The sequence below is a fragment of the Ambystoma mexicanum genome, chromosome 14 (genome assembly GCF_040938575.1).
Source record: "Ambystoma mexicanum isolate Mex_15411 chromosome 14, UKY_AmexF1_1, whole genome shotgun sequence".
NCBI lineage: Eukaryota > Metazoa > Chordata > Amphibia > Caudata > Ambystomatidae > Ambystoma > Ambystoma mexicanum.
The window spans coordinates 167,981,638-168,008,301 of NC_090940.1; the positions used below are offsets into that span (position 1 = coordinate 167,981,638).

Consider the following 26,664-nt stretch of genomic DNA (forward strand, 5'->3'; position numbering starts at 1 on the left):
TGAGCACTGGCACAATTCACCATCCCAGATACAAGGGCCTGCCTTAACTGTTCCAACGATTACGGTACGCTAGCCTCCCACAACAAGCTGCAGACACAGAGGTCCACGTGTGCTAGCACACATCACAAGCCGAGTGAAGGAACATGGGGGGGAAAGGCTGTTTGGGATCTGTTCACGTGCAATCCCCGGCATGTAACCAGCCCCTCTGACTGCAATCGGAAGCAAAAACCGGGTGCTCCCAGTGTGCGGTATAAGCGGTGCAGAGGGAGGCGCACAGTCGCAGAAGTGCCTACAGTGTTTTGCATCCTGCCTCCCCCCAGGCCACTAGGGTGCTAGGTCAGTGAGCATTTTAATAGCAAGGAGGATGTGGAGACACAGAACCAGCCCACTTGGCACCATGGACTATCAGCTCTAAAACAATCTCTTCACTACGGCACGCATGCCCAGGCACTACTCAATCACGGTAGGGTAAACTACCATCACCGCAGGCACCCGGAGTAGGAGACCAAAACCAAACACCAGCTCAAGCGCAAAGTTGAAAGTACCAGCCACCATCAGCACCGGTTGCCATAAAGGGTTCATGCCTGGAGAATTAGACCCTGCAACTGCACACAAGCTACGAGAGTTTTATCGCACAAGACCAAACATGGCGACTCAACCTCCAATTGACCCGCCAACCATACCGGGCACTGATCAGGATGCTTCCACAAAAGCAGATATTCGTCTACTCCTGGAAGAAATCAGGTCGCTGAAGAGCAGCAAGGCAACTATGGTGAACGCCTTCCAAGACAGTCTAACAAAATCGAAGACACAGTAGAAGCTCTGGAAAATTACAAACTGTCGACCGACCTGGTGGAAATAAAAACGGAAGGTCGCTTTCAGGACCTGGAGCACAGAAATGTGGACCTGGAGGCCAATGTTGATGACCTCGAGAACCGGGAGAGGAGATCTAACATATGTATACAAGGCCTCAAGGAATCGCCAAACGAGAACCGTAGAGCCTGGAAAGGCAAGTGAAAGCCTTAGTCAACTCTTTCTTCACCTCCCCCCGAATGCCAAACCTGTAGTTTTAAAGACTGCACCGAATGGTCCGAGGTTGGTCCTAGCAAAATTCCATCATTACAGGTACAAGGTCGAAATTGTGCAGTGGGGAAGAGAGCAGAATCACATTGACTTTGAGAGCTTGCGTGTTCAAATTTTCCAAGACAGGTCAGCATCTACTCTCACCAAAAGGAGAGATTGCCACCCGCAAATGACATGGCTCCACAAACCGAAAATCCACTACAGGTGGGGCTTCCCCTTTGCGCTTTCCTTTGACCATGGCAATGAGGAATATAGGGTTGTCTACGCGGAAAAAGCATACAGTGTCCTACAAGGTCTGACAGCGGGGGCAAGTGGAGTCGAGATGGAAGAACTCCCGTCATCCTCTGAACCACTCATGAAACCAATAGGCCCCTGGCCCAAGAGGGGGCGCACTAAGGGAACCAGGAAATTCAAAAGATTCAATACCCCATGACTTGCCGTGGGCGGATAACTGGGCAGGAACAGACAATCCAACTACCTTAGAACGCTGTGGGATGCGTCTAGGCACGTGAATGAGAAACGTCAGACAAGGCTGGTGCACCTACGATGGAAAGAAGATGAAGGCCTACTTTTTCTTGTTCCCGTTTTTTTTTTAAAATCTTTTTTTTAAAATTTCTGGGCAAAGTTGTTAACTGTTGACTACAGAATGTTAGCGCCGACCAAAAGCAAGCATGTTATGGTTAACAAAGTTGTGAGTTTCGGGGAGTCCCCCTTAGTGTGGCCCTATGTTTTTTTTCTAGAGCATTTTCAGTTACAAGGGGGTATCTCGCTCCATGTTCTTCAGGGTTTGGAGGGAGGTGGGGGGGACAGGGGGAAATGAATACTCACGGGGGGAAGAGAGGGAAGGGGTCAGATACAAGGGAACTTCAGCATGATTCACACTCCTACAGATTAACACACAGCACACTCTCATGGGCAGCACACCTGAAGAGAGTTAGAATACTTCAGGCCATAGGGGCAAAAAAAAGCAAACACTGGGGCTTTATAAACGGCCATCCACAAAACTTGCCACCATCGAGGGGCATGGTGAATAATTCTGTCCAATTTGGGTCCCTAAATCTGAAAGGCCTTAACTCACTGCATAAGAGATCTATGCTGGGGAGGGCATTTAACCAGTCCACACTGGATGTCCTCTTTGTCCAAGAAACCAAATTTTGGTGTGGAGAGATCACCCTCCTAAAGGGAAGGCAACTGGGTGGAGTCATTTGGGCATCGGGACCAGTCAAAAAGGGAGGTGTGGGCATGCTATATCGGGTATCATTGGGGTTGCAAATAACACAAATGCACAGAAACACAAACGCGGGTATCTGGTAATAAATGGGATAATTCGAGCAAGGGCAGTCACCTTATGCTCAGCTTATGCACCCAACAGCCGACAAATCGCATTTAATAAGTAACATTTTGCCTTTCTAGAAAAATAGAGAACGGGGGTTCCGATTTGTGGTGGGGACTTGGATCCGGAACTGGACTGGGTTTCATATAGGGAGGAGCCGTTCCGCCTCTAGGGAAAGGGCTTTTCCAGCCCCTTTTGCAAGAAGACTCCTTGGTAGATTTGTGGAGATCCCGCCAGCCGCAAACGTGAGCATACACATTTTACTCTCCCCTGCACCAAACGTTTACCGCATAGATTGCATCTTTCTGGAGGCGGCACACAAGCACAACATTGAGAAAGCAGCCATTGAATTAGCGGGTTGGTCAGACCATGACATGTGCACCATAAATTTAGATTTAGACCCGGGCACGATAAGACAAAAGAAGGATCTGCAACAACACACTTTTTAAAGACCAGGTCTTTAGGGAATCACTGGACGCCGAAATTAGGGAATTTTTTGAACAAAATGACACAGGCGAGATTGTACGACTCACTGTATGGGAAGCAGCAAAAGCAACAATAAGGGGGCTCCTGATCGTGCATGGGATATTTAGGAAGAGAACTAGACTGCTGCGGGAAACGTTCTGCAAAGCGGAATAAGAAGGGATGGGGAACTCGATAAAAATAATTGTCAGAAATAAAAGAGCTTAGACAAGAGCTTAAAGAATTGTGGAGTGGGAAAGCACGGACACACCTTCGGTATGTCAATCAAATATTTTTCATGAAAAAGGGGATGAGGCTCTATGAACAATTGTACACCTCAGATAACGCATGCACCCAAGAAAACAGTTTGTTAGAGAAATTTACATTTGAACCATTGCAAAGCCCAGAAAGAGACCAATTGAGCACCGCAATAATAGTAGAGGAAGTAAGTGCCGCCATCTCGAAACTAAAGGCAGATCGGCACCAGGGCAGGACGGCTTCACCCCAGCATTTTATAAAACCTTCAGCGGGGCTATGACTCCCTTCCTGACCCTTCTCTTTAACAACATTATGGAAACGGGCCAAGCCCCAGTATCCTTCACGGAGGCCTGCATAATTGTTCTCCCCAAATAAGGGATGGACAAGCTTGAGTGTGGTTCCTGCAGGCCAATCTCCCTGTTAAACGTTGATGCCAAAATCTATGCTAGCATTCTTGCAATCAGATTAAGCAGGTGTCTGCCGGAGCTTATACACAATGACCAGGTCGACTAGGTGAAACAACGACTGGGTTCAGACAACAACCGCAAAACACTGGACCTAATGGCGTCAATTGACGGTCAAGACTCAGAACCCACCCTAGTCTCAGTGGACGCAGAAAAAGCATTTGACAGGGTGGAGTGGCTTTTTATGTTAAATGTCCTGCGAAAAGGTAACTTGAGGGCACGCTGGATTATGGGGGCACAAACTCTATAATACAACACAAAAGCAAAGGTGGTGGTCAATGGAGTGGCATCCCCTCTTTTTGCCTTGAGTCAGGGGACTAGGCAGGCTGTCCCCTATCGCCTTTGATTCTTGCATTAGTGATGGAGCCTCTGGCCCAGAACATCTGGGAAAATGCCTCAATCATTGGAATTACCAAATTTGGGAAGGAATACAAATTGGTGTTGTTCGCAGACGATGTCTTAGTTTACCCGATGCACCCATCCCGGTCCATCCCAGCACTTTTAGCCGCAATGGACGAATACGGGACAGACTTGCGTTTTCGCGTCAAAGTAAAACAAATATACTACCGCTGAAAACGACAGGTCCCTCTCAGATAATCTATTGAAAAGATGGGGCCTGAATCAGAACCCTGACAGCATCCAATACTTGGGGGGTAACCATCACAAAACAATTAGAGACTTCCCCACTCTGGACGACGATTAAAAGGGACATCAAGAAATTGTAAAAACTAAAACTCTCCTGGCAGGGAAGGTTCACAACAATAAAAATGAACATGCTCCCACAGCTTCTCTTCCTTTTCCGGTCACTCCCGGTTATACTCCCAGATTCCTTCCAAGCGGAAGTTAACTATCCCCTGTTGTCCTTTCTGTGGGAAGGGAAAAGGCCGCACATTGCTTACAAAACAATGACCCTTCAAAAAACAAGCAGGGCATGGCATCCTCGGACATTTATGAGTACTATAGAGCAGCACAATTCCGCGTGTTACTAGACCATCTGAGAGAATCAGTAGAAGAGCAATGGGTACACCTTGAGAATGGATACCACGCACCAGTCACGCTGGGAGAATGGCCATGGTCAACCAAAAATCAATGCAGAGAAGAGTGCGCGAACACCCCATCCTGAAAGTGTTATGGGCCCTTTGGAAAAATAAGCCAGACATGAGCAGCGTCACCACATGGCCCTCTTCCCCTGAGCTGTATCTGGGAACCCCCAGTCAGAGACCTAATAACAGACCCAATTCGCTTTCAACCGCAATACGAGCAGGGTTTGGTTAGGGTGGGACAACTGTGGAAGGAAGGGACCTTTCTGACCAAGGTAGAGCTAGAAAGCGCTAAACAAGGCCAACAGATGCAACCATTGTTATATATGCAACTGAAAAGTGCACTAACAGACCCACAGTAGAACAAACAGCCCCAGAGACAACTTACTCCATTTGAGAGCGTGCTTAGCACTCACAAGGGTTGATTGCAAAACTTTATAGTGCTTTGCTGGAAAGGGGACACCTGTCAACACCACACGCACAAGCTCGGTGGGAGAGAGACCTGGGATAGGACGCCAACCTAGAAGTTTGGGCTGCAGTATACAGAGCTGTCTGGAACTCCACCATTTCGGTTTAATACAAAATACCAGCAGGCTGCTCATTCAATGGCTCTTCACCCGAGAGAAACTGCCGAAAATGTACTTGGGTGTAAGCCCATACTGTTGGCGGGGCTGCCCACTAGTTAGCAACTACTGGCACCAATGGTGGGATTGTCCAAAAGCTTGTAACTACTGGAAGGAAATCTTGGGCTGGATTCATGACAGAGGGAATTGGGAGGGCTGCGACCGCACTCCTGGTTTTGTTTGGTGTTGAGCTTGTGGAAGACCAAGATTTGGTGTTGCCGCACATGCCCAGGGATTTACTTCTAGCAGCCCGGGTGTGTTTAATGAAACAGTGGAAGAGTAGCATGCTCCCGACAAAAAAGGAATGGCTGTGCAAAGCAAAGGAGATATTTGATATGGAAAACCTTACTGCAGCACTAATGGAATATCACACGCACATAGACACAATGTGGCTCCCATTTCTAGAGTACTCTGAACAGAACAAATTAGCGCCCTAATGCCCCGGATTTAGAGGTTATCTCTCTCGCATAAGTTTGATCACACGCTATATTAAGCAGCCGGTCAAGTAGCTGCAATCCCAAACAATGCTGTAAGCCAATTGCCAGAAATGTATTTGCTAAGTGCTGAATATTTGCTGTTCTTTCGAAGCATGTTATCTGTCAGGGGGAGGGAAGAGGGAGGTGGGAGGGAGAAAATGAAAACTAGATCAAAACATGTGCACTGATTGGCGACTGATGGACTGTAACTCACTGTACCTGTTGATATTCAATAAAACTCCATTAAAAAAAAAAAGTCAAAAGCCGGAAGATACTGGGCACTCTGGAATTTGGTTACCATCTGCTGCTGAGCCCTCACCTCGGGTGGCAAGCAAAGCTTCCACCCGCCCCCCTTCCCCCTGCCCCCCCACCCCCGAGGATGCATCCAGGAGCCTTTGAGATTGTATCAAGTGGGACTTCTTATAACTGAGGTAGAAGCCCAGTCTGTGAAGAGAGTGGCAGGTGATGCTGAGATGTTCCAGGGCCTGTTCAGGAGAACGTGCCCTGATCAGCAAATCATCCAGGTAGGGGTAAAGGTGAATCCCCCCCCCCCCTCTCCCGAGACTCGCTGCCACCACCACTATCAGCTTGGTGAAAAGCCTCAGGGTGGAAGTAAGACCAATGGCAGAACTTGAAACTGATGAGAACTGCCAACGTCGAACCTCAGGTACTTTCTGTGCTTGTGATGGATAGGCACATGAAAGTAAGCATCCTGAAGGTCCAATGACACCATCCAATCCTGGAGCTGGAGGGCCTGAAGGATCCGAGAAAGTGCGACCATCTTGAACTTGTCCTTCCTGAGGAACTTTATCAGGACTGGCAATATTGGCTACGGGTTTTGCTAGGTGCTCAGCTATATCTTCGTCTTCACTCGATTTGTAACCCTCCCCTGTCTCTTCCTCCTCACCTGAATAGTCCAGTTTCTTCCGGCGGGTAAGTCCTGTGTACGGCTTCTTCTTTTTTAGAAGATATGGTCTACCTCGGAAAGAAGCCACCGTGACTCTCAGACAAAGAAACCCCACGGTGACTCCCCTCCGCGACAGCCAGAGGGGAAAAAGCCACTGGAACGGCAAAAAAACCCTGGATCCAATATAGACGTGAAAATGTGGGAGTAGTCAGCACAGTCGTAGGTTGAATAATCCTTCGCCGAAAACCCAGATGATGGTAAGGTTGGCGATTCCGCGAATCGAGGGAATAGGAGATGGCAGTTCACAGGTAGGAACCCCTCAGGGTGGAGGACAAGGGTGAACGGAGAAATCCGAGGGCAGTGTCTCTTAGAGCGAAGAAATACTCAGCAGAGATTCGACACGGGAACAGAAACACAGGAGAAGGCAAACAGGATATAGAGAAAGGGGGGGCCCGTAAGGAACGGGAGGTGGAGAAACAACAGGAAGATAGCAAGACTATCCAAAGGGAAAAACTAGCGCAAGCAACAGGGCGATGAATAAACACAGTTGCAACGCGCCGAACCGCCGGCAGCCGAGTGATAAATATACAAACGGCGGCGGCCATCTTGAAAACAACTAGACCGCGTCTGATAGACGAGGAGGAACGTAATGGAACATTCTAATGGCGTCCTCGCGCCCACCTTCGCCACAAACGCCAGTCGCTGACGGCCGTGACAAACTTGTTCAAGGATCTCAAGTCCAAGATGGCTCTCAATCTTCCGTCTTTCTTGGGGATTAGGAAGTAAGGGGAGTACCAACCCTTTGTTCCTCTCCGTTACAGGTACTGGCTCTATTGCACCTTTCTCTAGCAGGGTCAAAAGGTCCTGCACAAGGACGGATCCGGAACTTTGAATGAATGGCTCCCCGGTGGATGGTCCCGAGGCATTTTTAGAAAGGGGAGGCAGTATCCCTGGACTACTGTTTCCAATGCCCAGCATTTGAAGTAATACCCTGCCATTCTTGTACATGCAGTGACAGTCTGCCTCGGACCGGGGTCTTGTGGTACAAGGCCTCAGAGAGGTTTTGAGGTGGCTGAAGCAGAGGCCGATGGTAAAGTAGCTGTTGCTTGTTCAGACTTTGCACGTCTCCCTCGCCCACCACAAGGGAATGTTCTTTGGCCCCTTTGACTAGCCGGTGCTCTCCCTATTCCAACTGAGGAGTAGAAGCGAAAGGACTTACCCCGCCAAGATGATCCACTGGGGTGACATGGCTGTGGATGTCTCATGGCTGCACCAAGGGATTTGGCTGCCGCCTTTGAGGTTTGCAGCTTCTCTAGGCTTTCGTCAGCCTTGCTACCAAACAGCTGAGTGCCATCAAAGAGCATGTTGGAGTCTGGATTGTATGTGGAGTGCAAAACTGGACTTCCTCAACCACGCAGACCTGGGTATTACTGTGCTTGCCGCCACGGCTCTGCTGATGCCATCAGCCGAGTCCAGTCCTGATTGTAGAAACTCACACACAGCCTCCTTACCGTCTCTTACAATATTCAGGAAGCAGTCTCTTCCTTCCCCTTTGGGAATATGGTCAGCCGCCATAGCGACACAGTCCCCCAGAGTGAATGTAAACTTTGCTAAGGCGCAAATGGCGTTTGCAGACTTGAGAGCCATGCTCCCTGTCAGAAAATACCTTCCTAGACCAAGCGTCGAAATGCTCATCATCATCCCAGTCTGGTGGGATGGTTGAATAAGCAGCCTGTTTGGAAGTAGCCGTCACTGCCTGAACTACCAGGCTCTCTGGTGGTGGGTGCTTTGACAGATAGCTAGGGCTTTCACAGGTAGCTAGGGTTGCTACTTTAAGGCCTATACTCCTTAGTGAGGTTCTTATTCACTGCAGGACTTGATTCAGGAAGCTCCCAATTTGCCATAACCCTTTTCTGAAGTGCAATATGCAATGGGAGAATGGGATCCTCTGTGGACCTTTTATCAAGAATATCTGTCAGGTTGTCTTGCTCAAATGGTGCCCTATTCCAGAAAATCTATAACTCTGGTCATAAGGTGCCTATAAGAGAAATCTGCATGGTCTGCAGGGTCTGGCTTGCCAAACTCAAAGTTACAGTGATGTGTCAACACCACTAGCAGATTGGAGATTTCCATACAAATATTTTAACCTGGATTCCTCTGAAATTAGGCTTTCTGGGGCGTTAGGTGTGCCAAAATTCAACCCAAATGGTCGAGTGTCGTGGTCCAAAGGCTCGTAATCCTCATAAATCGAGGATAAAGACTTGAAAAAAATCCTTCTTTGACAAAGGCGTGTAGGATTTTTCAACTTGTTTTGAAATTGTCGAAGGTTTAGTGAGCAAAGACATCAATGGCTTTGACCCCAATGGCTTCGACACCAACAGCGTTGACGGCGTCGACGTTGATGGTCTCGACACTAACGGTGTCAACGTCATCGACGATTTATTCATCGATTTTGGTGTCGATGGAGCCCTCGAAGGGCTGGACCCTCGACTTGATGGAGTCTTCTGCAATTTTCCGTCGTGTCGAGACCCGGGAAGGGGGGGGATGGTTCTCCCCGGCCTACATCCCAGGCTCAAGGGCACGTGGGATTTAGCCTTAGCCCTTTCCTTGTCAGCTTTTGATGGCACGGCAGGAGCATGGCCTCTTTCGAGGGCGTCAGGGCCTCTTTCTCGAAGATTTTAAGGATTTCCTGCCTACATTCTTTCCACTCGGCTGCATTAGAGGATCTGGTTGGGCAGGTTACCATTCTCTCCAGAGACGAATTGGACGTGGACGAAGAAGGCGATCTATACTGACTTTTCTTCACCTTCTTCAAAGAGGATGAGGAATGGTGCGACCCGCACCTGGAGCGAGAACACTTTTTCAATCCCTTCCTTTGAGGAGAGACCTCTCGACTCATCGGACGATCTTTTCTTCAAAAGAGTTGTCGATGGGGATTTAGTAGGGGGCCTACCTGCCGATAATTTCCCTTTACGCTCTTTCAGAGCCTTACCAGTCACAGTCATTGACTGAGAGGACCCACAGTCTGCCATCTTATGCTACACGCCAATGCACCACAGACACACATGAAGAGGATCCGTGAGGGAAATCTTGGTGCCGCAGTCGTGGCATTTTTTGAACCCACTCTTCGGGGTTGATGGGGTCAAAGATGAGGCCATCGTACTCTAGTATCAAAGTTGTTCTCACACAAAAAAAAAACGAGCGCGGCGTATTTCTCGAACAGCTATCACGGAAAAACGGAACTGAAGCTAACGGGCGCTGCGCGTGCTTTATATACCGACGATGACGTCGACTCCAAGATGGAAGCCCTCGAGGGACATGGAGTCGACCGCATCGACGCACGGCGCCCTCTGCTGAACAGGTTTTCCAAAAAAATGAGTAATCCATGGGAGGACACAATACATTCGAAGTGTACATTTGACTGCTGCATCATGGCCTATATGTTTGGCTGTTTGACAAATGCAATCTGTCAAAATACAAAGTCCCATGACATCAAAAAATAAAATTGAAGTTACTCACATCTTTGCTGCCTTCTTGGCTGCGATCATAGTATTTATTGCAGTAGCTATATTGGGAGAAGACAGAGAAGAAGAGAAAATTAAGACAAATCTACTGTGGGTTTCAGCTTCACAAAGACATGTTCGCGCTGAAATGGTGTTTAATTCTCAAAGCAGCAAGCAACCTTTATGCAACAACTGCTTGCATCAGAATTACAATGTTGGACATATGTATACTCTACGTTGAAGTACAAATGACTTTACTAGACAAGGTGCTTTGTCTATTCTTCCAGATGGCTTACATGGAATACACTGGAGAACAAAGCTGAATGTCTCATTTTAGGGTCAACTGGCAGAAAAAAGATCCATTACCTCGAGGACTCATACAAAATGTTTTACTCCCCACAAGAGATTATCAATTATCCTACAAAATAACACATGCTTTAATAAGCAAAGTCAATTGGCGTTGAAAAGCAAAATCTGCAACATGTATACATCGACTAATAATGCATTGAATTCTTTGTGTTTGCACTGGGTAAGCTGTTCCAGAAAAAAGGCAGTTAGCAGATGCATAGCCTTGCTTTTTGTTACCAAAGAAAGCACTTTTCAAAAGCATTTAACCCAGCATTTAGTCAGACTTACTCTTCAGCCATTCTTATGTTCTTTAGAACATGGACATAAATGACTAGTGCATGTTCATGCTTCCCCATTCGACCCAGCAAGAGGGCTCGCTCTTCCAACAATCCTGCGCAGGAGAGAGAAAGAAAATCTAAAGTTGTAGGAATACACAGAACTCTAGACAAGAGGACAGGAGCAGCACCAGAACAATGGGTTTATGAAATGAGCAGAGAAAGAATCAGCACTCTTACAGGCAATCAAAACAAAACTGTTCCCTCTTACCATTATAAGGGAAGTCACTGATTAACCCATCAGGTTCATAAAAGTTTGAAATTTCTAAGAAGGCAAGTAGTTTGCTGCGGTATTCACCCAATTCACCTCCCTCACTTCCAGCTGGAGCCAGCGGCAGCCCTGTGGGAAAAGAAACTGTTAATAGAGCAAGGATTGTGAGCATGACAAAACCAGAAAGAATTAGGGCAGAACTGCAATTTTAAGGGTGTTTCCGTTCAGATGTCTCATTTTAACACACCTTTAAACCTTTTGCATTTTAGGATCTCTGGCTCCTTTTCTACTGAAGACCCTCTTCAGCTGCAAATCTTTTTGGCATATGTTCTTATGGTAGCCCTTGTAGCTCCTAGGACAGGGGTGCTTTTTGTGCCCCTCATGTTGGCCCTAGAGTGATTTGATCACCCTACCTTGGTTTTAGGATGTATGCAGGCTAGTGGCAGGAAACTTTTCGTTTGGGCTTCACCTGATTAACCATGTTAAGAACCCAATTGCCTTATTGATCACTGTTGGGACTAATGTACCTTTTTTAAGTCCTGCTCTCTGCCGGATTGTATTTGGGCCATCAGTATGTTCTGGGAAACGACAAGTGCAAACCTAGGCTCACGCTGAGCCCAGCCCTTCATCCTCAGTAGTGGAGTTGATTGGTTTAGATCCTAGACCCACACAGCCCAACACACTTTCTGTGTGGGTGAACCAGAATGATTGGCGGTTTTTGGAACAGCCGTATTGGGTGGCTGGCTGCAAAAACTTGGTTTACGTACCCGTGTGTGTGTAACTCAAGCACTGGCTTAAACCAGTCCATGAAACCTTGGGTAGAACTAGCGGGGACTAACGGACTCAAGTCTGCTGGAATTTCAGCAGACTTCACTTAACTACTGGAGGATAATATATATAATTTTTTTTTTTTTTTTTTTTTTTTTTACACAAAGCTGCTGCAGAGATAATCAGATGAAGTTCAGAAATACTGGCTGGACTCCTGTCCAATGCCCTTAGGTCTGGCTTCGGTTTTTTTCTGCTGGATGTCCTTTCCGTGTATTAGGAAACATTCTTATTTGTGCTGCTTTCTATCCATAGTCCTCAATGGGACACCAGTCCTTTTGCTATTGATTTGAACGTTTCCTGACTTTTGAAGTTAAGGGAAGCCTTTTTGCTCCACTTATTAATTTATGCTCATTTGTTTTGGGGACATTGATCAGTCTCTATGGCTATCAGTGCACGAGAACTCTGTTCTCCATAGTAAAACTGTTTATTTTTCATGCACACCATACCTCATGTGAAGTGCCGTAGGGACAATTTGTGGTTCAGTAACTTTATTTGGTAACTTTGTGGTTACTTGCAAGATGTGGTCAGAATGAGCTGTTGGCAGCAGATATTTGTGTAGTGTTTTCTTTTTTATAGTCTAATGCACTTTTGCATTTTACTGCATAATGGCAACTAGAGTACCATCTAGTATACAATGGCAGTGCCACGAGATTTTAGTTCTTTGGCCATGTTGTAGTTTGACCATCTTCCTACCCTGGAGTGGCCGCATTTTTCATATATGGTAAGGTTGCTTCCTGGAAAGCTCCCGGCTTTTGTGAGCAAGTGGCGGTCTGTGTGTGTGTGGCCGGATGTGTGGCCAGTCCACATTCAAGTCAGGTGTGTTGTTTCTGGGCAGATGCAGTGGCCAGCGGCTGTACAGTTTTGGACAGCCCTGCCAGTTTGAATGGTGCTGATCATTGTCATTGGTGGGCTGATGGCAACCGCAGCCCAGATCCTGGATAAAAGGAAGACTCTGCAAAACACACGAGGTGATGGGTGGAAGGTTTACAATTAATCTTAATCTCTGCCATTGCTCTGTGCAATGCATATCTGAGAGCCAAGGCTGATATCTAGCTGCAATGAGGGTATGGAGATCATATCATGTACGGATTAACTGGAATACTCTCTGAGCGTGCCAGATACTGTCTGGTTGTCTCCTCAAAAGACACATCGGTGCCTCATCCTACCTGTCAGGCGGTGATAGTTCACCCAGGAAGTGGACCAGGTTAGTCAAGAAGCAGACGGGAAGAGCCAGGTCTTGAGTGCCTTCCTGAAAGCTAGGTGGTCCTTTATGAGGCAGATGCTAAATGGAATAGAGTTCCAGATAGTGGGGGCATGGACGTAGAAAGAAAATCCCCCTATTCTGGTCAATTTAGTGACTGAAAAGACAAGGAGGAGAGATGTTCCTGATCTCCGGTTTCTGGTGGGCCTATAGGGTTTGAGCTTTTGTAGAAAATATTCTGGTCCTGTGCTGTGCAGGGTTTGGTGTGTGATGCACTTTGCCTTGAAGGCGGATTGTCACCCGATCGGCAGCCAGGCAAGGACATAGAGGGCGGGTGAGATGCATTCTCTGGGGCCTATGGCAAGAAGGAGCCTTGCTGCAGTGTTTTGAACCTGTTGGAGTTTTCAGAGTTGTGATGCAGGGGCGCCCAGGTACAGGGTGTTAGCAAAGTCTAGGAGTGAGAGGTCGATGGTCGCGATTGCGGCGACTGTGTGGGAAGGTCAGGTAGGGGGAAGATGCGTCAGAATGAGTAGGTGTATATAGCAGGATTTCGACACTGAGCTGACGTGCTGTGATAGTATTAGGTCTATAATGCATCCAAGGTTATTTACTGTGTTGGCGGTAGAAGGTGAGGGTCTAGAGAGTGGCCAGGGGTGGGTTGGCAGAAGAGAGCAGTTCCCACAGATCAGGATTTCAGTTTTTCTGGGGCTGAGAAGGAGGTGGTTATTGTCATCTAGTGTCGATTTCTTTCAGGCATGATGCAAGGTTGGTGTGGTGTTGGCAGGGTCATTTCGGATCTTGAAGAGGATTTGGGTGTCAACTGTGTAGATGTAGCAAGATAGGCCGGGCGAGGGGGCTCACGTAGAGGTGAAAGAGGCGAGAGAGAGACGCGCTCTGTGGTATTTTGTGAGTAAAAGGGCAGAAAGTCAAGGAGAAGGCAGGCACATGTATTATTTAGGATCTGATGGGAGAGGAAGGAGGAGATCCACTTCAAAGTTGCATCCCTGATGCTTAGAGCGTGTAGTCGGTCCCTGAGGGTGAGGTGGCCAATAATGTCAAAGGCTGCCGAGAGGTCAAGAAGGATTAAAGCGGCACAGCCTTCTGAATCAGAGGTTCCTTTGAGATCATCATAGATGGACTAGGTAGGATTCAGTTCCTCGTAGGGGTCTGAATCCAGATTGGGCTGGCGTCAAGGAGGAGGTTGGTTTGTGTGAAAATGCATAGCTGGGTGTAGGCTGTTTGGTCGATTAGTCTAGCTATGCAGCAGTTGCTTGAAATAAGTCTGTAGTTGGCCGGTAGAAAAGGGGGTTAAGGGTGGTTTTGTTAAGCAGGTGCTTGATTTACGAGATCTTGAGAACTGCTGGGAAAGTGCAAGAAGTGAGAGATGAGTTAGTAATCGATCTTGCTATGTTGCCGGCCCAGGTTGAGGATAGGATTTCTTTTAGAAGAGAAGGAGGGCAGGGGTCTCCCGGGGATACCAAGGGTCGGCTGTTAGCCAGTAGATTTAGAAATTCTGTCTGGGAGATGGGAGAACAATGAGTGGGTGGAGGGTGGGTCTAAGAGCCCGGACGTGGATGCATCGTGTGGCACTGACATTTTAGAGTATTTGGTACTCTTAAAGGCATTATGCAATCAAATGCAAAAGTGCATACGAGATTGTAAAAAACTTGGAAGAAAAAATGTCCATGTTATCAGGCTGTCTTGGACACATCATGAACGTTACTATAAAATTACAAGACACAAAGAAAAGGGGATACAAAGAATCCCCACCACACTTCACTGTAAGGTGAAGAGTGCAGTGTAAAACAAACAGGTTATTTCGTAATGGAGGACATAGCCCCCTTGCACCAATCACCATAGGGATGATCCGTGCCCCCAAAACAGAGGAGTTTAGCAAGGTAGGTAAAGCAAAATACCTTTACTTACCTCCAAAAGACAGGTCAGGTTCAAACAGCAAAGCATTGGGGGTTCCCTAGAGGTCAATGGCGGGAAGGCAGCAAAAAGAAAATGTTTCTTAATAGGTAGCCATCAGGACTCACCAAAGACCCCAAAACACATCAGTTAAGCAAGGGAGTGAGGTCAATAAGACCTCACTCCCAAAAATTAGACCAGGGTCAGTAAACAGTCAACAGATTTGCTGTGGATTGACAGCTCAGAAAGCTGTAAAAAGGAATCGTCTTTCCCTACTATCTCCCGCAGGATTTCTGCTCTGCATAAAATCTCAGGGATAATGTGCCCAGCTACCCTTTTCACTATGATCATAGGTATGTACACATTTGAAGCGATCAGTAATCGATTTGGGGGAAGTGCCTTGTGTCCCGCTCCAAGGACCACAATGCCTAGCTTACTGTAACGCTCACCTGATTCCCGCAGAGGCGCCGGTCTTGACTGGGTGAATGCCGTATCTTCAAAGGTGATGTGTAACACACGGTTGGCTCTTTGGGCTGGACCTCTGTGCACTGTATGTCTAACTCGAAGAGTAAGATGTCTGCAGATAGAAAATATGGGATTAATGAACTGGGGTTATTGGGTGCCTCTCTCCTCTTCCCTTTCTCTTCTCCTGTAGAACCCCAAAGGTTAACACCCTCACCTTAGGTAAGTGAACGCCGAGCTCTCCATCTGCCTCGGGGCAGGGTGCCGTAACCAGTTTCTTCACTGGATAAGGGTGCAGGCCTCTTGACCCCAGAGGACTGCTGTCCGTCGTTAACTGCACGAACGGTAAGTTCTGGGCACTTCAAATGTCTTAAAAGTCTTTTGTAATGATATCTCTTGTTTTGCAGGGTTCCGGCGATGGCGGATGGCGGGCTGATGAGAGTTGAGGATCGAACCCGCGTGAGGAATAGAAGCGCCTGGAAGCACGTAAGTAAGCGCTTGTAGCCTGCTTCACGATGCGCACTAACTGTCCCTTTTATCTTGCAGGTACAAGTTCGGAGCTTTAGAGAAGCTGAAGGGTGCTGGAATACCCACTGGATTCGGCGTGGGAAGGAGTAATGGCACGTGAGTAATAAAGTTGCCCAATGTCTTTAAACGCACCTTCTTTTGTCTTTCAGATGCGGGATGCAGCGCCGAAGGCCTCCGGAGCTTGCGAAGAGCTGGTAAGCTTTTGTCTTTCAGATGCCGGAATGCAGTGCGAAGACCTCCGGAGCATGCGAAGAGTAGGTAAGCCTTTGTCTTTCAGATGCCGGAATGCAGCGCGAGGCGTTGGTGACAGCCGATGGACCAGGTAAGAGATGCGCTGCCACTGAAGACCGTAGTGCTAACCTGTTCTTTCTTTGTCTTTACAGGTGCTGCTGAAGACTGGATTCCAGGATGGTAAGCCTTTGTTCCCTTAGGCCCAGGATCAGAAGCAGAAGACACGATGAGCGTTCTGCTGCAGAGAATGCAGAATAACGCAAAGCAAGATTCATCCATCGGGTGTGGTTTAAATAGCCTCCTGTAGTGCTTAGGTGTCTCCTTCCACAGCCACGCCTAAGAAAAGAGTTCCTGCTTTCCAGAAGAGTTCCAGTGTTCTGAACCTAGGGAGTGGCTCCTGCCCCACCCAACAGGAAAAGTAGTCCCAAACAGAAGAGGATCAGGGGTTCAACTGGCAGGTAAGTAAGCAGCATGGTCTGCTGCAGGTAAGTCCACCCAAGCATTATGAGCCCGGCGCTTCCAGCGCTGGGACTGGGCATCTTTATGAGCCTGGTGCCACTGGCGCCAGGACAGGGTCCAAAAGGTCCCAATTGGGACTGGCTGGCACTCAGAACCGGGGTTATGGGTCTGCTTCCAAGGGAGTCGGGCAAGTCCTGATCTTTTGGAAGCAGAGATCATGACACTTACTCCTTCACAGGATCTATGTCTCAAGGCCAGGACCAAAAGACTGACTTTTCAGAGTCCAGGCCTAAAAAAACGCACTTGCAGGGTCAGTATTTTGTTCTTGGCCCTCTGTCGGTCATTTTTGGGAGGGACCCCCGCACCTGCACAGAGGAGTCCCTGCACACTCCCTCTGCTGCTTGACCCTAGCTGCCCCACTCTCCCTGCCTCAACCACACACCCCAGCCACTCCCTCTCATCCCCCACTAACCTGCTACAGGCTCCAGCTGCCTCTGTGCTCGGTCTGCAGGCCATGAACCTGGAAGCCTGTCATGCATCAATTTGCACTTCTGTGCACAACCTTTTGTGCCTCAAGCTTTCGGATTCACAGTTTACAGACCAAAAACGCTTCAGGGATATCGTGCCCAGGCCACGATTCGGGAACGTAGTGCTCAGCCTATGCTTTGTGCACATAGTGTGCAGCTCCCGGTCCAGCAGTCTCAGCCATTTGAGGGATTACAGGTATTCCAGCCTTTTAGGCCTCTCATGTCTCTAAAGATCAAAATCTCCATCAGGATTCCTAGACTTTCCATGATGCTCAGCTCTGATATAGTGTAGTCCAAACAGGTCATTGGTGAGTTTCTGTTTCCCTGCAGTCCGTTTGCCGTGCTTGTCTGGGACTCTGTATGACGGCCAACCTCTTCCCCACAATTCCTTGCCCGACGCTGGATTTACATAAGCCTTACCTCCGGAGGTCTGATCTATGGCCCACATTGACTACTTTACTTTCCAGTCTTAGGTGTATCTAGTCCCCAGTTAAACTCTGTGCCTTAATACTATGATTTGGCCTGACAGTTGTGGGCCGGTAACTTCCCAAGGCTTCATAAAGTGTGGCAGCCATCTTTACAGGTACAGTACAGGTAGAACTTCTACTTTACTCGCTGGGTTTGATGCTTGTGGATCCTCAGCTGCCTTGTGGTCTCCAGCAACGCTCGTGTCCTCTGCATCATAGAGCTCCTATTCAGCCTGGTGAGTGCCCACAGACATCCCTGCAGGCAGACTGGATTCAGCCTAACTGATTTCAACATTGCACAATCTTCTTTCCAGGGTCCCAGTTGTGTGTGTGGGGGGGGACGCAGGGTCTGTTCCTTATTTCTCTGCAAGGCGTTTGGGGCTACCCTTGCCACTGAAGATCCTATGACACAAAGACATTTCCCAAAGGGTTTTTGTTTGCCATCTCCTGATCACCAAGTTTGAAATTCTGAGGGTGCACCCCGCCATTGACATAAAAAGGCTGAAAGGAGAGCTGCTCATATGCTGGATTTATGGATGTTCCTCCCACAAATCTGGCCGATGCACCATTACAGTGTGGGGACATTGTGCACATGCACTCCCTATGGTGGTAGAGGCGGTGGAAACGTGTGTAAACTCATCCCTTTCTCAGATTCTCCTAGGGACTTTATAATTCCTGGAGCCACTTCAATCTGTGGACTGGTTGCAGGTGGTCCTTGGGCCACAGCTTCAGTGGCAGTTTTTGGCATTAGGATTGGGTCCAGCTTGACAGCGGTTTCATGCTCCGGCAAGATGGTTACGGATGTTTTGAAGCAGGATGGCCAGGTACCTCCGGATGATTACCACCTCTACAGGTCCCACAACAACAGTAGACCCCCAGAACACCACTGAGACGGGCAGCCGTGATTAACACCCAGGTGAGAAGGTGGCAGGCAACACTTGTGGCGATGAAGAAGACTCTTCAAGAAATTACCCTCTTTGTGTTGGAGAGGAGCAGCTGCAGGCAAACAGGTCTTGGGCCACAAGTAGACAATATTTGGTGTTCCAAGTGGGAAACTTGGAACAGGGACCAATGCACCAAAGAACCCTTTGTTAGTTAAGATTTTCATTTCAGTGATAAGTCTACCGGACCTGTGTCATCAAAACCAGGACATTTTGCTGGACTTTGTGATTATTTTTCCCTTATTCCTAGGTGAGTGGGAATCTTTTCCCCCACTCACATAGTCTTTTACTCTTTTAACGGGTGACCTTTTTATGTCTCTCCACAGTGTGTGATCACGTTATAGTTTCCTAAAACCTTTGGGCTTTGACTGGGTTGCCCCTTTGGGCTTCCCTTCTTAATTCTCATATTATTTCTTGGGTGAACTACTGTTCCCAAGAACTAAAGTGGGATTACCATCCCCTTTACATTTATTTTAGTGAGTCAGCACACCCACTGTATGTGGAGTGCTGGGGAGATATAATATATCCCCTTTCTTACTTACCTGGTACCATTTTAGTTACAATTGCAAGTTTGCTTGAATGGCTGGTGGCAGTGGTTTTACCTTAATGACTTTTCAGTCCTATTACTCGGAGGCCGTCAAATCAGCCACGGTAATGCATAAGAGGGTCACCATTCTGCTAGAATGGTGGGCTCCTTCCTTTTCACCATTTTTAAAGTATCCTTGATCTTTGTTAGGTCTTCTTCAGCCGTGCTAGTCGAGAAAAATCTTAGTTGTAGTTTTGTCTTCGGCATGAGTCCTTTGTATTCCCTGCCGAGGCCCCGGAGTGTCTGTGAAGGTAGGAAGCGAGGGAGGAGTCCAAAACTCTGAATCCTGTCTTTCACCTTGCCTGAAAGGAACCAATTGCCACTGGGGGCCTGGCTGTCCTGACTGGACAGCTCCACCGCCCTTTCTGTAAACTGCAAGGAAAGTTGCGAAGTTGTACTGTAGTTCCTGATAAAGACTCTGATTCTGGAATCTGCTGGCAAGTCGACCATTGGAGATGAATCGGAAGAGGAAGATGAAGAAACAGCGGCTGTAGCGATTTCCAGCTGCCATAGAGCCTGCTGTGTAACCGGAGCCTGATGCAACCCTTCCTTTCATCATACCTGGGGGTCCTGAAAACGACGACTCCTACCCAGAGCCTGGTGAAACCCACTAGTCTCAAGAATACCTGTAAAACAAGCCATCCCTCGACGAGATGCGACCTTCCAAGGCTGTAAACTGCCAACACCAGGGGACCTTGAGCCCGAGTGCAGTGCATGGTATTCCGGAGTCCCAATCCTGCTGAAAATTTGGTTGACTCCTGCTGGAACTCCAGAGACATGATTTGAATCCCTGAAGTCCCCTCCCTAGAATGCAGGACCGAGTGAAGAGAATCCGACCAGCGATATTCGTTCATCTGGCTGCTGTAAAAAGGCACCAGATCCACAGAGTTGGTGAAACTAAAGAATCCTTTGCTGGAAGCCTCCTCTGGTCACTACTGTGGCAAGTTCCCATCCACTGTCCATATCTTCAGTCTCCAGACCAAATATCCAGGGACCGGTTCCAGAAGCTCTTCTTTTCTGTCACGGTACAGTTTGAGCTTGGGTAATGTTAGGGAGAATTCCCATTTCTGTGCCAATTCCCTTCAACCATAGAGACCGCAGCTCTTTTGCTTGACTTTGGACTTTTTAATTTTAACTCTGGAGTGAGCGAGATCCCACTCCCTCATGTGTTTTTACCCGATTTGGAGTTTTCACTGTTTTTGGAGTCTGACAAACTCCATAGGCATCTGCTTTTTGTATGGCGACACACAGCACCTTCAGTGCAGTGTCACTGAGAAATCTTTTAGATTTCTCTTAAGGCTTGGATACCTTTTCTTGGGGGAAGTACAGTTCCCAAGAATAGTAAAGGGAAATGGGCTTTACATACCTTTTCTCTTTATAAGTCCAGCATGCACCATCGTATGTGGAGTGCTGGGCGGTTACTTAGTAGCCCCTTATCCTACTCTCTCATGTAACATTTTTATGTTACCCCTCACTACTTTAAATGAAATGGCTGGTGGCAGTAGTTTACTTTTCCTACCATTGTGCTTTTGTAACGCAGGCTGAACCCTCAGCTGCAGTACAGCACCCACGGGTGACCATTTCGTCAAAAGGCCCCCCCACCCCCCGTCTTATTTTTTCATCATTTTCTGTTTGTGAGGTCTTTCTTGGGTTTTACTCTGCACGTTGAGACAGGTTTGAGCCCTTTGTTTGTCTTGCCTTTGGCAGGCTTCAGCCCTGAAGCCTGCGCCTGGCTCCTGTGTGTCCAGAAGGACAGGATGTGAGGGAGGGTCCTGAAACTCCCCTGTCTTGTCACTAGGAATGCATGAATTCACCTAGTCCCGATTGGCTGGCTGGCTGTCAGGCTGTCCTTTTAGCTGTGTGATTGATAGCCTAGGCTGTGCATGAATGGAAGAAACCTGAGTAAAGGGCCTCATCCGTTGGGCAGAGTGGGAAAATGCATCAGGAAAGCCATTACTGCTGCATTTACCGCTTTGCCCAATCCAAAGTATGGCCCAACCTCGACAAATTCACCTGCAGCTGTGAGCTGGTGGTGAATGCGCCAGCGGTATGGGCATTTTCGGCACTATTAACACTTGCGGTATTTGCGCCAGTGGTAATTGTGCCACCCATCCTCATTGGGTCTATTGAAACCAATGAGAATGGAGACTTACCGCCCCCAGCATCCCACACACACGCACACACACACACACACACACACACACACACACACACACACACACACACAACTCTGGATCCAGCGCAAATTGCGCCGGGCCGAGCTGCGATAACGCTAATTGCGTTGGCTGGTATCCCAGCACAATTAGCAATGGGATACCACCCAACTCCTGATGAGGCCCAAACATTTTTTCACAGTGTGTAAACTTATCAATGAACAGCTTTAGGCCTCTAGGTAGTATACAAGTTACGCTACGCACTCTGAACTGTGTTCTATAAAGTAACATTGGTGTACTATATCCATTCTTGAAAGAACAAAGTTACATATGTTGCAAGATGGACTTGTAGCAAGCTTTGGTCTAATGAAGTGATTCTGTAACTGAATAACACTGTATATTCTGACCAAAAGGGTCTGCTGCCCTTGAATTACTTATGGTATTCTAAAAGTCTAACTACTGTAGTTTTAACTCCCCAAGAATAGCTTATTTCCATTCTGAATGTGTTGTATGTTTAACTCACCATGACTGCTTATTGTAATCGAAATAAGGTTTTACTATGGTTCGTATACCCTCAGTACTGAGATGGATTTTATAATTGTGTTTATATGGTATGTGATAGTACTTACCTTTCCCAAGATTTATCTTGGCCTACTTGTATTTAAATACATCCTTTACTTTTACAATACATAATGTTTCAGTGTTTCTTTGGACCATACGTATGCTACAATTTTTTTGTACCAAGCTATAACCCTCTCTCCCTCCTAATATAACCCTGGCTGCTTGTTAGTACAGTTTTTCTAATGGCTAATGGCTTAGTAACACCATTCAACTGAGACAGTACAAGACTCCACTCTTAGTATAAGGCCGTACCACCTAAGTTCAGGGTAGCATAGACAGAGCAGCCAGGCTTATTGTAGGAGGGAGAGAGAGCTGTAGAATCAGTACAAATGAAATTGTAATACAAATGGTCCAAAGAAACACTGAAACACTATGTATTGTAAAAATAAAGGATTTATTTAAATACAGGGAGGCCCAGATACATCTTCGGGGAAATAAGTACTATCACATTATTTTTTTTTTTTTTTTATTTTTTTTAATTTTCATTTATCACATTATATGTAATCACAATTAAAAAAAACAACACTATGCTTGAAGGTACAATGACCAAAGCATAAACCTTATTTGGAACACCTAACAGTAGTTCTAGGGAAGTCATACCTTTTCATAAATATTCAGTATACGTCACACCTAGTCTTGGGGAGTAAGAACCAATGGTTACTTTCAGAATACATTCAGTAATTCAAGGGCAGTAGACTCTACCAGTTGTACCGTGACGCTCAGCAACAAATCCCATAATCTGTCAACCGGACAGTATATGCTCTGTGAACAGTGGCACACTTATTCTAGGTACAGTAGAAACCTTTAACTACTTTTGTGATAACACAGTTATACTAGGTGAGTAAAACGTAAGGATGTAATATTCAATTCGAGGTGAGTTTGAGATCAGTGATACAGATTGAGATAAGCAGTAACTTTTTTTAGGATGGCACACAGTTAACTCAAGCTAACTAAAACCCATATACTTTTTCAAGGAGCTATCAGCAACTTGGGGCAGGTATAAACCTAAGACTCTTTTTGTGTCTGTCTAAAACAGACCAGTGAAAACAAAAACCCAATGTTACACTTTATGACTCAGTTATTCTAGGTAGGTAAAACCTAATGCAGACTTATTCTGGAGAGGCTAACAGCAAGTCAGGGGAAGCAAGGCCCAGTCGGTGGACACTCGTACAATTATCCTACCGGGAATAATAAAGTGAAACCAACAGCATTACTTTTGGGAAGAGGCACAACCAAATCACAGGTGAGTAATATAACCTTACATCTACTTTGTTAGAATCGAAGCAGTTTCCATGGAAAGAAAGATGTTACATATACTTTTCAGAATAGTGCAACACACATTCAAGGTAAGTAAGAACTTTTGTAACTGTTCACTCAGAGTTACAGTTACCAACCAACTCTTTTACAAGTAAGTCACTTTTAAACACTTATTCTATTTTCTAGGCAAAAGGACCAAACCCTTAGAAGTATCCCTTATTCTTGGAGCATGAGTGTTTTCAGTGGCAGAAGGGGGGTCACTAGGGTCTAGTGTCCAACAAGCAGTGTCAGGATAGGTTCTTAAGTAGCAAAAATCAGAGTTCCTTAGGAAGACTGTTCAAACAGTTGAGTATTTTACTTTAGAGTTAGTTGAGGGTCCAGGGGATTCACAGAAGACACCCTAGGAGGATTCCAGCAGTGGGACTGGGTGAATTGGACAAGAGGCCTCCCAATCACAGAAAACACCCCACAACTACACAGGAATCACAAGAGACTTAAGGTAAGTAAATACCCAAGACAGCACAGTACCTCAACACAGAAGAAGAGTTTGAAGCAGGAGGACTTCAGGATCTGCAGCCAAAAACTGGGTCAGTGGATTCGAAAACGGGACCTTGGAAGGGACTTTGCAGCAGGGATCTCCAGGCAAGGTTTTCCCCTTCTGTAATGGCTTGGCAGGCTGAAAAACGATGGTCTGGAGGGTTGCCCAGAGCTTTGCCCGTGGTTAGGATTAATTCAAAACCTTCCAGCCATCACCTTTCTGTTTTGTTAAAGTCACCCCGAGTGGGACGGGTATGCCCAGATGTGGGTCCCGAGTCTGCCGGGCCTAGAGACCCAAGCTACTCCACACTGATGACGCCCAACAAGGCTGAAACATGTCTGGGGATGCTTGTGGTCTCGTGCAGAAGGGATGTGACCTAGCAGTTCGGGCTGGACTGCCCCTTTTGGGGTAGGACCAAGACTGATTTGCATATGGTTTTTCCCCTTCTGTAATGGCTTGGCAGGCTGAAAAACGATGGTCTGGAGGGTTGCCCAGAGCTTTGCCCGTGGTTATGATTAATTCAAAACCTTCCAGCCATCACCTTTCTGTTTTGTTAAAGTCACCCCGAGTGGGACGGGTATGCCCAGACGTGGGTCCTGTAACGCTCACCTGGTTCCCACAGAGGCGCGGCGTCGAAGGCGCAGAACTCTGAAGATGGACAGGAAGGGCCCCTCTATTCTGGCTTCCCTGGCTCGTTGGATACCCTCCTGTGCGTGAAAAGGGAGTATTACCAACTGGGGAACAATGCTCAAGCCTCCCACTCCCTTCCAACCCTCCACGATACCTCCTCCACGATTCCCCGTGAAGCCTCACCTTAGGGTTTGGAAGGATGAGCTCTCCATCCTGCTTCTGATGCAGGGGCGCGTTGAAACCCAGTTACTTCACTGGATTGAGGATTGATGGGAGTTCAGGTAAGCTTGACTGTTCAGGTAAGGCGCTGTAAAAGTTCTGTTCAAAAGTTCAAGCTTAATAATAATGTTCGTTGTCTAATTGCAGCAAGCGCTAATGCTTATGTCTTTTTCCCCTTAGGGGCCGGGGTTCGGAGTGCCGGAGATATGGCGCCGACCCGAAGTGAAACAGTTCTGGATGAGCGCTCAGGTAATGTCTTTGCATTTGCTCATTCAATGTCTTTGTCTTTTTTTCCCCATAGGGGCCGGGGTCCGGAGATGCCAGGAAGCGGCAGGACCCGAAATGCAGTGGGAATAATCCAACAGGTAAGACTTAAAAGGAAACTAAGCTTTCCTTATTCCTTTTCTCCCTCTCACCTTTGTTCTTGTCTTTTTTCCTCTAGGCGCCGGGGCGTAGCTGAATCCGGAAGATCGCTGCTGAAGATGGAAGCGCCTTGCAAAGGTGAGTAAAATGCAGCGCTGCAGCGATCGAAACAAAATGCCTTTAAAATGATGTCTTCCTTTTCAGGGCCGTTGGAGAAATGACTCCGGGATGCAGATTTAACAGGTAAGGGCTTTTCTTCTCCTATTCTCTTCCTTTCTCCCCTTGCAGGTGTTCCAGGGTGCTGGCAGGCGTGGCTGAAGTCAGGATGCAGGAGCTGACACGGTGAGCGTCCAGCTGCTAGGTGCAGAACAACGCAAAGCACGTGTGGCTGTTCGGGTGGGGTTTAAATAGCCTTGGAAGAAGTTCCTGGTATGTATCCTTCCACCAATCAGGTTTGTATCCTTCCCCGACCACACCCGGGTGGTGAAGTAGTCCTACAGGTAAAGTAGTCCCATTCAGGCCTCAAGAGGGCCTGGATGAAGCAGCAAGGTCTGCATCAGGTAAGTGTGCACCCAAGCACTTACACACATATCCTCTTCTATGAGCCTGGCGCCTAAGGCGCCAGGACTGGGGTCCGCTATGAGCCTGGCGCCTAAGGCGCCAGGACTGAGTCCAAAGGGCCCCGACTTGGGCCCGCTGAGACTTCCCTGGGGAAAATGATGTCTGCCTCTGGGGTTGCTGGGCCCGGCCTGGCTCCTTGGAGGTAGGCATCATGACAGGTCCCGAGTCTGCCGGGCCTAGAGACCCAAGCTACTCCTCACTGATGACGCCCAACAAGGCTGAAACATGTCTGGGGATGCTTGTGGTCTCGTGCAGAAGGGATGTGACCTAGCAGTTCGGCTGGACTGCCCCTTTTGGGGTAGGACCAAGACTGATTTGCATATGGTTTTTCCCCTTCTGTAATGGCTTGGCAGGCTGAAAAACGATGGTCTGGAGGGTTGCCCAGAGCTTTGCCCGTGGTTATGATTAATTCAAAACCTTCCAGCCATCACCTTTCTGTTTTGTTAAAGTCACCCCGAGTGGGACGGGTATGCCCAGACGTGGGTCCCGAGTCTGCCGGGCCTAGAGACCCAAGCTACTCCTCACTGATGACGCCCAACAAGGCTGAAACATGTCTGGGGATGCTTGTGGTCTCGTGCAGAAGGGATGTGACCTAGCAGTTCGGGCTGGACTGCCCCTTTTGGGGTAGGACCAAGACTGATTTGCATATGGTTTTTCCCCTTCTGTAATGGCTTGGCAGGCTGAAAAACGATGGTCTGGAGGGTTGCCCAGAGCTTTGCCCGTGGTTATGATTAATTCAAAACCTTCCAGCCATCACCTTTCTGTTTTGTTAAGGTTTTCCTCGCGGCTGAATGTGGCTCTGTGGATTTGACACCTTTTTCAGGAGCTCAGAAAAAAGAATATTGCCAGTCAGATTCTCATTGCTACATTAGTCCAGCACTCTGGTGAAGGGACTTTTCGGACTTCATTTGTGTCTCTGGAGATCCAGCAGGATGCCCACGAAGTTTCAGCGAGATTCGGAAGACTATGCAACGCACAATGGCTCGAGGTCCCAGGGTGTTAGGGTATTGCAGCCCCGCAAGGTCCCAGCATGGTTTGGGATGGCTTAAAATGCAGGTCTTCTTGAGTCTAGTGGGTC

At 47.6% G+C, this 26,664-nt stretch overlaps 1 protein-coding gene across 2 annotated transcripts in view; it reads right to left on the reverse strand.

The window, feature by feature from the left end:
- VPS39 (VPS39 subunit of HOPS complex) overlaps positions 1–26,664 on the reverse strand; it is a 682,603-nt gene that overhangs the window by 196,288 nt on the left and 459,651 nt on the right. For both annotated transcript variants that reach the window (XM_069638818.1, XM_069638817.1), the window contains exons 19-21: positions 11,044–11,172; positions 10,786–10,888; positions 10,166–10,211 (exon numbers count right to left, since the gene is read on the reverse strand). In XM_069638818.1, the coding sequence (XP_069494919.1) occupies positions 10,166–10,211; positions 10,786–10,888; positions 11,044–11,172 (278 nt within the window). The remainder of the gene's footprint in view (positions 1–10,165; positions 10,212–10,785; positions 10,889–11,043; positions 11,173–26,664) is intronic.